Here is a 16,148-nt window from a genome sequence, read left to right on the forward strand (position 1 = left end):
GTGTGAGATAACAATTCAAATAATCGATATAAATGATATACAATATGCAATTTCACACCTTGGTCATAGTTAACCCTACTTGGGTTAACAATGCATTGACTTCCAGAAAACTTCAAAAACCCGTTGACAGTAATTTGGGCAAAATCAGGACACAGAAGCTCCAAAGCCCAGAGCATGAAGGTTACCCCAGAGTGACCAGGGGTTTGGGTTTCACTTTGTAGGGAAAGCTTTTGTCTAGCTAGAGAGATGAGGCCCGGAAAACAGAATGGGATAAAGTATGATCAGGCAAGAGCCAATAAGGCGTTTTGTTTTTTTAAAAAGCAGAAGAGTTTAGGTAAGTAAATATGGATTAAAAGTTTTGCTTGTTTCTTGGTTGGCCTGAGCCACAAACCATGAAAGGTTCATGTGGAAATGAACCTGGTGTGTTACTTCAGTGCCAACCAACCTGAATGTCTCATTCTACCAGGTACCAGAGGACCAGCTGCTACAATGGTCTTGAATGATGATCAGTAAATCCCTTGTTATTTTCAGGATTGCCCCCAGAGCTTTGAGTGGGCCTCCAGGAAGTGGAGCTAGTGCAAATGGTAGATCTGACTTAGGGACCAGCTCAATGGAATCTGTCCTAAAGATTGGTTCTAGAGGAAGAGAATAGTTAAGTAGAACAACTTAAGCAGATTTTTTGCTGCGTAGGGATTTAGACTGACACTGACACTTTGGGAAAGTTTTTATCTGGTGAGTATAACTTTTAGGGTATTTGTTACTGTTTTCCTTAGAACCACTGTCTGGGAACCCTCCTCCCCTTGACCGGCCCCTTGCCTTGGAGCAGCACATGTGTGTCTCAGCTTCATAGGGACCATCCTCTGAATCTGAGGACAAGATCTCTCGGGATTGCTTCTTTATGTCAAATTTCTTCTTGTTCTTGTTTCTTTTTGAATTCTCATCTGTTGAATCTCTTAATGGGCCAGTCTCAACCTCGTCGAAAGGAAAGAACATAAAATCAGAATTCATCTCCTCTTCGTCCTCCCTAGAAAAAAGTAATTGGAGTTACATGGAGTCTGCTGAGAGGCACAGGGAGGATGTGGCTGGTGACATGCAAACACAGGCTCACAGACTGGCTTCAGGATATTTCTCCAGCGATCATTCCATGTCCCACCCCCACCCCCAGACACAATGAAAATAATCTTACCACCAGCAAATTTTGAGTTGCCTGGATTTATTTCTCTCAAGTCATTTTTATAACACTTTGGGGACACCTAAGAATCACGACATAGTTTAGGCTAGGTTTGATGTTGCAACTCAACAAACTTGCACGAAACCCCATGTGCAACCCCTATGTGGGATCTATCAGTTGTTATGTGGCCGCCAAGCTGGATTATCTTCAACTTCATATGGGAGTCTGCATCCCAAGCTGAAGACTACCCAAATAATCAAATTAGTCATGCCGAATGAAACAAAGAGAATGACTACCTACCCTAGTTTAGATTAGGCTCCCACCCCCCACTTCTACCACCCCTGACTCCCAGATGTCTCTATCTATCATAAAATTTTCCAAATTAAAAAAAAAACACACTTTGAAAACAAAAAAAAAGCATACCAGTGAAACACAAGTCTTGGCAGGTCCTACCAAGATGGAAAAGTTTTGTGTAGGGACAGTGCTATAACTAGGGTGGGGCGATGGAGTTTTGCCCAGAGTACAAAATTTAGAAGATGTCAATCTTATAGGGGGCTGACAGAATTTTCAAATTGTCAGTACTCTAGGAATAACAACATTTAACATATGGTTGGAAAGAATAATTAAAATAGGTAATTACCACAGAATGGACTGTAATTAACTTCTTCCTTAACCAGCACTGCTTACCTTGACCACTCCCTCCACACAAGCGCACACACAACTGAGAATTTTACCTTGTGTTAGTTGCCCAAGGAGCAAAAATTCTTGGTTATAGCTCTGAGTATGCATCCATTAATGTATTATACACTAACAACCTACAACGTTTCTCTAAATCTGGAAAGGCTTATCACTAAGTTGGCTACCAGGTGATGAATTTTTTAGCCATAGCAACTCTTTTTGGTAATATTTTCTTGTCTTTTCCAATTACATGTAAAGATCATTTTCAACATTCATTTTTGTAAGATTTTGAGTCCCAAATTTTTCCCTCCCTCCCTTCTCTCCCCCTTCCCCAAGATAGCAAGCAATCAGATATGTGTTTATATATATATATATGTATATATATACACATATATATATATACAATCATGTTATAAATATTTCCCCATTAGTCATATTGTAAAAAAAAAATCAGAACAAAAAAAAAAGAAAAACATATAAAGTGAAAATAGTATTCTTTGGTCTGCATTCATATTCCATGGTTCTTTTTCTGGATGTGAAGAGCATTTTCCATCATAAGTCTTTTGGAATTGCCACGGATCATTGTATTACTGAGAAGAGCTAAGTCTTTCATGGTCAATCATCATTACTGTAGCCACAGCAACTCTTGAAGACCTTGTATTAATTATGGTCTGAAGAGTGAAGGGAGTACCCACACAGATGAAATCACAAATCAGTGAAGCATTGATGTATATAGACTTAAGTTTAAAAATTAATAGAGAGCATAAATATAAGGTAATGATACATAGGTATACTTAAAAGTTATCAGAAATGATGCATCCACATAAGCATTGGACCCTTCAAAGTGAGGACCTTAAAAGTCTGTATACCTATTCAAGTGATGCTGCCCCTCCTTAGAACCCTTGAAAATGCCTATATCCAAACTGCTTTTACAGTCTGTTGTTGAATCCAATGAAAAAGCTGTGCCTTATTTCTGTAGAGATATATTCCGAATATAGATATATTCTGTATATTATTCATATTCCTTTGGGGGCCAAAACCAATGTATGTCCACTTTAAAGCATATCATCCATTTTATTTACATGGATTGACATTATTATATAATGACTGTTTATATTCAGAGCCAAATATGTCCCTGAGCTTTAGACTTAATGGCCTCTGAAGTCCCTTCCAGCTCTAAATATGTGATTCTGTGCTCCATGAGTCTATGACCAATGAGGATATTAAAAGCAGACAGTTTCAAATGAGGAGTTTTCACAAGTGTTTTGAGCCAAAGCACCATTTTAGAAATATATGTATCACCTACTGTGAAGGGCAGTGGTTAGTGTTCTGGTATGCTTTTAAAAAACAAAACAAAACAAAACAAAACAAAAAGCACTATCATTTGGTTTTCTTTGTGGAAAGCACAGACATTTCCTTTTTATTTCTCCCTGTTTTGAATTGATCGGGGACAGATCCTGTCAGACCTATAACTAGGGTGGGATAACTGCAGTGTCTATCTTGGGGATCTGAAATTTAGAAAACTCTGTCAGTGCTTGTATCTCTTCAGCAGGTTAAAAAAAAAAGTAATCTTTCCATCTAGTTAATAAGAATTACGGTTTAAAAGAGGAAGCTACTGGATGGCTGGCCCTGTTGTGTCCACACCACAGATAAGCCCTTTCCAGGCCTAGTTCCATATCAGTGACCTTTTAGTGTGTCCAGTATCTCTGCATCCCCTTGTAGGAGAAAGTGCCCTGGAGGCTCTTCTCCCATGTGGCATTTGCATCAAAAATCATCTCCCCTCATCCTCCTAAATCAAGTTAGCTGAAAAAGGTCGTTATGAGCATATGTTTCGTGCTGTTTATCATCCTAGAAACAATTTGCAATGTTTGCTTTTGGTGGCCGCATTTTTTTTTTAAGTGAAGCAATTGGGGTTAAGTGACTTGCCCAGGGTCACACAGCTAGTAATTGTTAAGTGTCTGAGGTCGGATTTGAACTCAGGTACTCCTGACTCCAGGGCCAGTGCTCTATCCACTGTGCCACCTAGCTGCCCCACAGTGGCCGCATTTTTAATTGGCTCTGGACATTGTACATATCCTAGCAGGATTTTATGCTTATCTCTCAAGGAATACCATTATTAAAAAGTGGTTGAAGTTGTGAGTTGTTTGGTTTTGTTTTTTTTCAAATCTGTTGAATGGACAGGGAGAATTTGGCCAGGGAAGGGACCTCTGGTATTGATAGAAATGTTCATTCCTTTGTTAAGAGCATGGAAAAACTTGAATGAAAGGGTGAAGAGCAAAATGCACAGAAAAATACCAAGAGAATGTTGTGTACGGTAAAAGCAATATTGTTTTAAGAATGGCTTTGTCATTCTTGTTGTTGTTGTCCTTCAGTCATTTTCATCATGTCCAATTCTTTGTGACCCTATTTGGAGTTTTCTTGGATACTGGAGTGGTATACCATCTCCAGCCCATTTTACAGATGAGGAACTGAGGCAAGCAGGATTAAGTGACAGTAAAGAAACTTGACCACTAAGGAAGAAATGACTTGTTCAAGGTCACATAGAAAATAGCATGCCAAAAAACAAAATAAAATAAAACAAATAAATAAATGAATAAATAAACAAATACATGAATGAATGAATGAATGAATGAATGAATGAATGAATGAATAGCAGAACCAGGAATAAACTTATGTCCTCTGACTACAAATTCAGCATATTTTCCACGGTGCCACATTGGCTGTCAGAAGACAGTTTTATTCCAAAAATGTACTATTGCATCAGAAAGTAGCTCAGTGGTACGCCCCTTTCTAGTCACTCTTCATTTTCCCCTCAGGCTTAAAAGTTGGCTCATGAAACATGGATGATAAAAACTGCTGTTGGCAGAGGCCTCTCACAGAGAGGCCTCGTGTCTGAGTTCTCCTTCCAGTGCACTCGAGATGGGGGTTAGAAATGGCGCGTTTGATCCTTTAGATCTTTCCCCAAGCAGAGCCAATGGGCCCCTGACATTCACTGAAACGACTAAACCAGCTAATGACATCCAGTGGCTCAATGATTTCGACTGCATAGTTTAATGATTTCAAATGTGTGGCTTCCTCTAAGAGGAAAACAATCATTATCTACGGTGTCAGATTATGGGAAGTGATTCATCCATAGTAATGTCATAGCATTGAATCTTTATGCTTCAATCAATGACTTCCTCAAGCCACAGCAGGAAAACCAGTGTGAAGCAAGGTAACGTGGTATAAAAGGAGGAGTATTAAATAACCTGAGAATTATGATTTCCATGAGGGCATCATTGCAGAGCAAAATGTCTTCCTGGGAAACCACCAAATGGGTCTCAAGAAACAGAGCTAATGAGATACTAATGTTTTGTGAAATAGGAATTGGGAATGGGAAAATAGAACCAGAGACCAGAACCAAAGCTACAGCTGAGACATCAGGACGTTACTTCATTGTTCTCTTGAGAGCCAACTTCTCCAGATCCACCACACTAAGAGTAAACAATCATGCTCATTTATTAAGAGAATGTCACCGGATCCTAAAGGCAAATATAAATCCAAATAATCAGGAGTACGATCATTTCCTTTCTAGCTGAGTTTTTATTCCTGAGGAAAGGAGAAAGAACCAGCCTTTTTTCTCACATTGTTAGATCCAGAGTTTCTAACTTTTCCAAGAAGCCAGAGCTTATAGGGAGAGGTCGTTACTTGGTTTGGATAGTCTTACACCTGAGGTTGTGGTCTGGTGTTTTAATCCAGAATGAAATGCTGGGCTTATGCTACATAGTACTGACATGTCTAAGACTGACCTGCCTCACTGAGGATGATCACCTACTAGTTACATCAGATAAAATGCAAAAGGGTGCTAGGTGGCGAAGTGAATAGAGCACCAGCCCTGGAGTCAGGAGGACCTGAGTTCAAATCCAGCCTCAGACGCTTGACACTTACTAGCTGTGTGACCCTGGGCAAGTCACTTAACCCCAATTGCCTCACCAAAAAAAGAAAGAAAGAAAGAAAGAAAGAAAGAAAGAAAGAAAGAAAGAAAGAAAGAAAGAAAGAAAGAAAGAAAGAAAGAAAGAAAGAAAGAAAGAAAAAAGATAAGATGCAAAAACCGGACTATTGGCCTCGAGTTCCAGATGCCTGAGTCCCATAAAAGAAAGTTCCCTAGACTCGCTGATGAGGCAACAATTTGTTTCCAAGATTAAGATCATCCTGATTATCATATTGCTGGCTCCTTTAGGGCAGAGGGCCCATTTTGAGCTGTTCTTTCATCTCCCTGATATGGTGATGCTCTTTCCACAGGGGGAGCTCAATCACTTGTTCTGACAATGACCCACAGAACTGAAAAGCCTTAGCGAATGATGAAAGCCAGGCAAACTATCACTACTTCTCCTAGATGGTCAGTAATAGGCTATCAAATAATACATTCTGGAATTCTGCTAGAAATGGAAGTTCACTGGCCCATAGTTTGCAAATTCCATTTGAAAATCAAGAATTGAGATTGGCTTTATCAAATAGAGGTTCTGGTATGACCAAGAGGTCAAAAAACCCAACTTTTCACTGGCCTATAACTTGCTGCTTCCATTCTCTTTCTTTCTTTGCAAATTGGGACATTTGCTTTTCTCATACAGTAACTTTGAAATCATCATGAAATTCTCTCCCTTGAAATTATCTTGTTTTATTTAATATATACTAGCCTAATCTGTGCCTAGCACACAGTAGGTACCTAAAAAGATAAGGAGTCCATGAATGGTAGCCATGTGGAGAAGACAACAGAATAAGACCATGGGAAGTGGGAAGGAAGCAGATTCAGCCATAATACACTCAATGTATTACCTTACTACATAGGCTCTGTACTGAGTCTATTTAAGCAAGACAGACAGTGAAATGTGGATCTATTGAAGAGTGGCCCCAACAATTCTACAGATGCCCAATGGTACATTGCAGTAACCTGAGGGAAAGAGCCAGCTCTGACTCTGGGCGCAGTGAGTCAGGGTGACTGCAGGGGAATCCCTGGGAATTTTTCTTCCTAAGTTGATGTGTCCTTCTGGGGTACAACCGGTTCCAGGGAGACAGAACAGGGCAAGAGACTGTACATGTTTAATAGCAACATAGATTTAGAGTTGGAAGCAACCCCAGAGATCATTTAATTCTCCATTAGATTCTATGATCCTTGAGAGCAGATGTGTGCAATATTTTTGCCTTTCTTTGTATTCACAGTGCTTAGCACAATGACTGGCACCTAGTATATGCTTAATAAATGCTAACGGGTACCAGCATTCAATATCCTCATTTTACACAGATAAGGAAACTGAGGCCCAGGGATACTCCTCCTGTGACTTGCTGATGGTCCCCCAAGTAGCCAAAGTAGTGGCATCAGGATTTGAACACAGGTCCCTTGAATACAAATTCAGTACTCTCCAGAAGCTGACAGTGTGAGCACTCTGCTCCCAGCTCCAGGCCCTCTTTACATGATCCAAAGGGTATGATGTTTTGCTTTTGCTATGATTCTTACTTGATATGAACCTTCTGCGACCATGTCAGGGTTGATCTAAAAGAGGCTGGCAAATGACAGGAGAAGCTGTTGTTGTTGTTGTTTGTTCTTCATTCTTTTTTTTTTTTTATTTAGTGAGGCAATTGGGGTTAAGTGACTTGCCCAGGGTCACACAACTAGTAAGTGTTAAGTGTCTGAGGCCAGATTTGAACTCAGGTCCTCCTGATTCCAGGGCCGGTGCTCTATCCACTGCGCCACCTAGCTGCCCCTGTCTTTCATTTTTGAAGAGGACCATGTCATTGGGGTGATGTCATGACTTGGCAGTGAATTGGATTTAAGTAAGGGAGGGCTGTGCAAGGTCACCAACCTCACTCCTCCAGAGTCATCTGGGTCCAGTGGCAAGATATAGATCAGGATGACTGGAGATGGCCCTGGATTTTTGAGGCAATTGGGGTTAAGTGACTTGCCCAGGGTCACACAGCTAATGAGTGTCTGAGGTAAGATTTGAACTCAAGTCTTCTTGCCTCCAGGGCCAGGGCTCTAAACACGGTGCCACCTAGCTGCCCCAAGCTAGTCAGCCTCCTAGCTGACAGGAGAAGCACTTACAGGGTGATTTTTCTCCACTTAGGAAGAAGTTTCTTGGGCAACCACTCACTCCTACATTTCATTTCAAATTCCTTCCTAGTTTTGCTGCTGCAGTTGTTCACCTCCATGTCCTCCTGTACCATAAGCTCTAGGGAAACCTAGTCTTTGTAGCCCTCTGGGCACTCAGAGCAGAGCTCTGCATACAGCAGGCACTAAATCTTTGTTGAACTGAATCCACTGAAGCTGCCTGGCAACAGCCTCGGGCAGACCTGCTTTTTCATTTTTAAAGGGACTCTGCTTTCTGTCTCCCCTCAGAATATTTTAAAACACATTTGAACAGAAGAGAAGAGTTTTTAAATTAACTCACACATTTGTTTCCTTCTGGGCTTATATCTGTGCAACAGTGGCACCAGTGGAAGAACATATGACCATATGAACCCTCTATCAACTGTACCTGGATGTACCCCCAAAGCAGGTTGCCTCCTGGGGGGCTAGGCACATGCCCATAATTTAGGAGGTGCCGTGGATAGAGCATTGGACTTGGAATCAGAATGACATCTTCATAAGTTCAAATCTGGCCTCGAACACTTGCTAGCTCTGTGACCCTGGGCAAGTCACATAACCCTGTTTACCTCAGTCTTCATATCTCAAATAAGTTGAAGAAGGAAATATCAAACTCCTCTGAGAACTTTGCCAAGAAAACCCCAAACAGAGTCACGGAGAATTGGATACGACTGAAATGACTCAGCATCAACAAAACAACACAAGTGTGTATGTAAAGTGTCCATGATTCATGGCAGCTCTTCTCGCTACTGGGCAAAGAAGTGGTTTCTGTATTACTCAGTGAACTGATCCTGCTGATCCAAGCCAAATGGCTACTGACCTTTGATGAAAACAGCTCTAGATTTGTTACCCCTTTCTCAGTTCCTAAATTGAGGTTTGTATGCTGGAAGCTTTAACTGTCTTTAAGTTATGGTAGCTTAGAGAGTGTTTTAGCTAGCTAACTATGCAGAACCCCACAGCAGAAAATAGAAGCACTTGGCAAAGATAATTCAGTCAACATCATGGTGAACTGTGAATCTACCAGTTAAGCAAAGAAATAATTGAATTGGCTCAATATAATTGTTTTATAATTCAGCCATTCTAGATTGCCTCAAATTTCTGAATACAACCACTGGGAAGTCAGGGCTATTTTAAGTGATTGAACTGCTGACAAGCCACCAGCACCACAAATAAAAAGGACTTTTTACTCATATGCTGCAATACCATTTGCTCTTTGGGGTCATATTACCATCATTCAGATTGGTTTGTTTGAATTACTTGACTGTAAATTCTTCAAGGGGAAGGACTAAGTCTGATTTCATCTTTGTAAATATAGGGCCTAGAACAAAGCTTTTCACAAACAAATGCAAAAAAAAAATCAATCAATAACAATTTTTTTAGGTGCCTACTGTGTGCTGGGTCCTGTTATTTGATGTTCAGTTGTTTCAGTTATGTCCTATTCTCCATGGCCCCATTTTGGGGATTTTCTTTGGCAAAGTTACTAGAATCATCTTCCCTTTCTTTCTCTAACTCATTTTACAGATGAGAAACTGAGGCAAACAGGGTTAAGTGACTTGCCCAGGGTTACACAGCTAATAAGCTAGATTTGAACTCATGAAGACCTTCCTGATTCTAAACCCAGTGCTCTTATCCACTGTACCAGCTAGCTGCCCCATGCCCTGTTATATTTGTTGCAAATATGACTGACATTTTAAAAGCACCTGTTGTATGCAAATCACAGTGCTAGATTCAAGCAATATAAAATGCAAAAAGGAAAAGTTTCTGCTTTCAAGAAGCTAATGTTTTAATGTGAGATATAATGTGAACACTGATAAGTAAATATAAAACAAATATGGTCATTTCAAGCGGGAGAGGGCATTTATCTTGGAGCATAGCTGGAGAAGATCAGAAGATGCCTCACCTAGGAATTAGTACTTGGGTTGTGCTTTGAAGGAAGACCCCCAAGGAGTACACTCCACACATTGGGGTACAGGGGCACCTTTGCAAAGCCTGGGAAGTGGTAGATGGAATGGAATGGAAGGTGGAAATTAAGTTGTTTTATCTGGAATGGAGAGTGTGTAAAGAAGGGGAACGTGAATCAAGTTGGGAAAGGTAAGCAGGAGCCAGATGATGGTGGACTTCAAAATAGTTGTAGCATAGCTGATGGAATGCTAGCCCTGGAATTCAAACCCTGCCTCAGACACTTTCTAGCTGGTAACCCTGGCCAAGGGGCTTCATTAGCCTCATGAGTTCCCTCATCTGTATAATAAGCATAATAACACCACCTCACAGAGTTATTGTGAGGATCAAAACAGATTATTTATAAAGTGCTTTGCAAGTCTTAAAGCCCTTTTTAAATACTAGCTGCCATTTATCATCATCACCACCACCATCATCGATTATTATTATGCCAGACTGAAGCTTTTGCATTTTATCCCAGAGGAAGCCCCAGAAAGTTTTTGAGTAGGGGAATGGCCTGGCCGAATCTGTGATTTCTGAATACCAATTTGGCAGCCATGTGGAGACTAGATCAAAGTGGTCAGAGACCACAAGCAGAGAGACCAATTGGCAGCCAGTCACAAAAACCCTACACAAGATGAACTGAGAGCCAGTGTTTGCAAACTGGTATACACTACCACCTGGTAAGCAAAGACGCCTAGGTGTGGTAATCTCAGAGGAAAAGATGGAATATAAATTTTTCCTCAATAATCCTTTTAAAACATTTAAAACTATGAAGAAGAGCCACATTAAAGAATACTATAAGGAGATACAAAGGGCAAAGTATTTAAGGAAACTTAAAGCTCCTTTCTTAAGAACTTAAGGAAAGTAGAGTTTGGTACTTTTCCCAATAGCGTCTTCCTCACAACAATCCTGGGGAAGTAGATGCTGTTTTTACCACCCCGCCCCCCATTTTACAGATGAGGAAACTAGCATAGAGGTGCAGTGATTTGCTAAGGGTCACAGAACTAATGTTTGAAGCAGAATTGGAACTCAGGTCTTCCTGAGTTCATGGTTGATTTTAAGTGTTGCCATGGCCAAAAAATGAATCACTCTCCTGCCAAACTGCTAAATAGCCTCTTTTACCTGGCCCTAACTTGAAGCCTTTGCAGGTCAATAGGATGGCCTTCTAGTGCTGGCAGAAGATCTTCTCCATGCCATCAGAGGAGGACTTGAATGGAGGCCCTACTTAATCTAACCCTGCTTTTTTTTTTCCTTTTGTGGGGCAATGAGGGTTAAGTGACTTGCCCAGGGTCACACAGCTAATAAGTGTCAAGTGTCTGAGGTCGTATTTGAACTCAGGTCCTCCTGAATCCAGAGCCGGTGCTTTATCAACTGCGCTATCTAGCTGCCCCCGACTCTGCTTTTATGTAGTCAGAGCGTTAGAATGCTTCTTTCCTCAAACCCTAACACACTTGGAGAGCTGCTCACCATTAATTGTCTAAGAGTGTGCTTTTCACAAGAATTTCAAAATAATATTCATGAGATAGAATCATTTTCAGGCAAAATGTACCATATGTCTGCCTTTCTCTTCACATACTTAAAGGATGATTACTCCCTACTCAAGGATGAAAACAAAAGTGTAAGGCACACTCTAATTTAATAAGTGGAAAGTTAGAGAATACTTACTTTGGGGGTTCTTTCATTGGTGTAGAACTTATAAAGGAACAAGAGAGTGCGTATTTGTTTTGGCTGATTTTAATAAGACCACTTCTGAGGCAAAAGTCCTATAAATGACAACAATAGTGACCATTCAAACAATACCATCCCACATTCGGACACATTTATACCCCAATCCACCCCATCCTACTAGTGAGCAGGGCTCTCTGTGACATCTTCCTCAACAGGGTAGTTTGAAAGAGAGCAGCAATTCAAAGTCAGGGCTAAGAATCTGTTTCTGGTTTTATTGGTTCACTTGTCAAAGTCCTCTTTGACTCATCTCTGTCCTTCCCCGCAATGATAGATTTATTTCCAAATCCATCCATCCATCTACTCCTTTTCACACATCTGCCTCTTACTCTCTAATCCCAACATTCTTTGCTTGGGTCAGACTCTGGTTATATCTTTCCCAGACTTGCTCTTTGCCAAGCTTCCTTTGGCCAGCAGTCACTCCTCTGTTCTTCCCACACTCTGCTGAAGGCAACATCTTCTTTGTCCTTTTTTCTTTTCTTTTCTTTTCTTTTTAAAATAACTGCTCTTTACCTCCCTAACATTTCTCACTTTGTCCTCACCCAATGTTCTATAGTCTTCACCAGGGTATGTTGGGCAGTTTTGTATTCTTAATTGCAGCTCAAGCAATCCTGCCTACATGAAAATTTTCTTGATCTTTTCCAATCATCAGAGTCTTCCCCACTCCCCAATCAACCACCATCTTCTATTTAACTACCTTGTATTTATTCTGCATATTTAGTACCCAATTCCTCCTCCCTTCCCCTGCTTTGGGATGAACTCATTGTATTTGTATCCCCAGTGCCTAGCAAGTACCTGGCATACAGTAGGCACTCAATAAATGGTTTCTGATTGTCTGATTAATCTTTCCCTGTGCCTTAGCCTTTAATCATTCCAAGTTCATATGTTTTTCATCCTCTTACCAGTAAACCTTCTCCAAAAGCAGTGCCACATGCCTAGATTGACTACCCCCAATGAATGTGATTATTCCATTGTCCATTTGCCTATTATATGTGTCCATATCAGTATGTATATCTTAAAAATGAAAGCAGTGGGGAAATTCTATAGTGTTTCTTGGGATGGTTGTCATCATTTCTGTGGACAGCGCTCGACACAAGTTCTTAATGAACCAACCAATCAATCTTGGCGGTGATTCCGATTCATTTCAATATATAGCTCTACCTGTTTGGATGTCAGCAGAACATAGTGCTGTGCTTTTCTATGAACATGGGATGCTCTACACCCAGCTAGTACATAACTCAATTACGCTATAGTTTTCATAATTTTCATCATGAAGGCACCAGGCCCACTATTACGATGATTATTTCCCAAATTGTTCTCCCGTTCTCCCAGCCCAGTGTCATTGTGTTGATCAGGATGCCTACTTACTCTTCTGTTGTTACACTTCAAAACAGTGTAGAATCTGTCATATGGATCATCTTCGTTGGGTGTTGCTGTGATAATAGCTGGAACATAGAAGTCATATCCTTTTCGTATAACAATTTTGGCAAATACATAGTCTCCAATCTGTACAGAAGAACATATTTTGTATAAAATAATGCTCTTTTGGAATAAAGACACCATATTAACATTCTGCAACATAAAGTTTTTAAAAGTTTTAATGACCACATATCAGTGCTGAAAAAGCGGGTATAACATGGAGGATAGAGGGCCAGGCCAAAGGCAGGAAGGTCTGAGCTCAAATTTTGCCTCTGACACATACTAGCTGTGTGACCCTGGGCAACTCATTGAAATTCTCTTGGTCATGTGCAATTATCTAATACATGGCAGAGAAAGGAGGAAAGGTCAACTTGAATTTATAGAGGGAGTTTCTTCACCTGAGATTTCCCTATACTAATAAAATCACATAAAAAAACCCCCCCCACCACATGTCCAAGACCTATCCCTATATGAACACTAGCAAATTTTAATATGGAGAAACAATAGAAATTAGTTTTTCTAGACTACCAAGGATGATAAGTAGATTACAGTACTCACTAACAGTCAGACCCATCTGGAACATTGTATGCATTTCTGGAAGTCACATTCTAAGAGAGACAGTGATAAGCCAAAGCCCATCCAGAGAAAATGAGTGGGACTTGACGCAATGTCTTATAAGAAACAATTGAAAGAGTTGGGTTAATTTATGGCTTGGAGAAGAGATGATTGAGGTAAGATAGGACAGCTTGGGCAGCTAGGTGGTACAGTAGATAGAGTGCCAGGCCTGGAGTCAGGAAGACTGCTCTTTGTGAGTTCAAATTTGATCTAAGAGACTTACTAGTTGTGTGACCTTGTGCAAGTCACTTCACCCTAATTGCCTCAGTTTCCTCATCTGTAAAATGAGCTGGAGAAGGAATTGGCAAACTACCCCAGTATATTTGCCAAAAAAAAAAAACCCAAGTGGACTCTCTCATGGAGAGTCCTACACACTTGAAACAACTCAGTGACAACAAGAAATGATGGATACCTTTAACTATTGCTAGGATTCTAAGTTTAGAGTTAGGGAGGGCCTTTGAAGATCATCTAGTCCAAATGCCTTAATTTACAGATGAGAAAACTGAGGCCTCCAGTGAGGTTAAGAGGTCACATAGGTCATCAATGACCAACACAGTATCTGAATCTAAGCCCTTTGACTCTAAAGGCCACTGAAGGGCTGACACGTTGAGAAGCGATCAGACCTGCTTGTGTTATCTTATCCCCAAATGAAAGGGGTTTCCTAGAGAACTCTATATGCATCTCTTTTGCAGTATAACATCCTACCTTTTTTTTATACTTACTTATATACAAATCACATCTTCCTACCTCAATAATATGCACAATTATTAAGGTCAAGAAGTGTGTTGAGGGGCAGCTAGATGGCTCAGTGGATAAAGCACTGGCCCTGAATTCAGGAGTACCTGAGTTCAAATCCGGCCTCAGACACTTAACACTTACTAGCTGTGTGACCCTGGGCAAGTCATTAAACCCCAATTGCCTCACCAAAAAAAAAAAAAAAAAAAAAAAGAAGTGTGTTGACTTGATTTCCAGTACCTGTGACTGTGGCTTGCATGTCCTTGATTTGAACTGAATTTCAAAAAAACTACTAAAAACTGGTTCAGCTACCCATAAAAAAATGACTTTCTAGCAATTACAGGATCCCAAAATGGAAGAGACTGCTTTAGGAAAGATTTCCATTGAAATTCTGCTTTTATGGGATGCTGTCCCAGGGATCAACCAACTAACTAACCTCTCTAGCAATCAGGAAGTATTTATTAAGCATTTACTATGTACCAGGCACCTTGCTAAATGTGGAGGATAAACTAGAAATTGACCCCCACAGTCCCTTACAACTCTGAATTCAATACTTTTTTGACAAACTGCTTTTTAACTGGTTCACCAACCAAGTAATAACTAACACTACCCAATCATTGTGAAACTTTCCCTTTCCAAAGCCTGTTTCAACATTTTTTTTTTTAAATCACCAATTGACTGTTTAGAATTAGGGTGGTGTAAGGGATATGTGATCAGACCCACTAAATCTTTTATGGATGCATAACTAGATAAGAAAATAGCATGATACCACAAATATTATCCATGCAAATATGAGTAGTATCAACTTTTGAGGGCTAATCATGTTTTAAGGTCTAGAAGGTACAGTCAGTGAAATTACAATGCCGGAGGAAAGCAATGGAATGTGCATTGGTCATAAATTACTTTTAATTTATTCTTATAAAGTTAAGAAAAGATGATAAATTATGGGCAAATTACAGCCCCTCTGTTACTCTGTATACTGTTGGAAGCAAAGTAATAATATTACTAGCAAAAGCAAGTCAATATGATTTTTATCTACATTGTATGGAGTTAATTATGCAACTATAAATTAGCAAGAGGACAATAGCAGCTTTGAGCCCAGAAAGAGGACTTAATATCATTTCTTCAACTAGTCAATAAAGAGTCATATGAACACAAGTGTGGTGATGTCATTGGTGACTTTTGTGCTGTGTCAAATGAAGAGCAGAGTGAACAGCCGAAAAGGTAGCTGAAAGAATCGCTATCTTTCTTACCTGTAGAATTGGACAGGGCATAGCACCTCCCACAGGAGTAATGAATACAATGGGCACGACTCGAGCTTCTCCATATTTGAATTGCACAAGTGCATGTGTGGGGCCAACACACCTTACCACAGTGCCTGAAATGGATCAATTTTTAAAGAAGACATTTTTAAAGCTACATTCTACTCACTCCAGGTAACTTCATGTGTTCTGTTGGCCACTAAATGGGCATTTAGTCACTTAACATTCCTTTTGTCTACAGATGTGGGATAAGAATCACAGACTCTCAGAATTAGAAGAGCCCTCACAGGCTTGTTAGTATTTGTTTTCCCTACAGGAATGTTTTTATTCCTTGTATTTTTTTTTTTTTTGGTGAGTCAGTTAGGGCTAAGTGACTTGCCCAGGGTCACACGGCTAGTAAGTGTTAAGTGTCTGAGGCCGGATTTGAACCCAGGTCCTCCTGAATCCACGGCCGGTGCTCTATCCACTGTGCCACCTAGCT

The 16,148-nt window shown here is 40.3% G+C and overlaps 1 protein-coding gene across 1 annotated transcript in view; it reads right to left on the reverse strand.

The window, feature by feature from the left end:
• Positions 1-545: 545 nt before the first annotated feature.
• VWA3B (von Willebrand factor A domain containing 3B) overlaps positions 546-16,148 on the reverse strand; it is a 211,740-nt gene continuing 196,137 nt past the window's right edge. The window contains exons 25-28 of the mRNA XM_043997092.1: positions 15,659-15,783; positions 13,005-13,142; positions 11,577-11,674; positions 546-1,024 (exon numbers count right to left, since the gene is read on the reverse strand). Coding sequence (XP_043853027.1) covers positions 667-1,024; positions 11,577-11,674; positions 13,005-13,142; positions 15,659-15,783 — 719 coding nt within the window. The 3' untranslated portion in view covers positions 546-666. The remainder of the gene's footprint in view (positions 1,025-11,576; positions 11,675-13,004; positions 13,143-15,658; positions 15,784-16,148) is intronic.

Source organism: Dromiciops gliroides, chromosome 3 (assembly GCF_019393635.1).
Source record: "Dromiciops gliroides isolate mDroGli1 chromosome 3, mDroGli1.pri, whole genome shotgun sequence".
Lineage (NCBI taxonomy): Eukaryota > Metazoa > Chordata > Mammalia > Microbiotheria > Microbiotheriidae > Dromiciops > Dromiciops gliroides.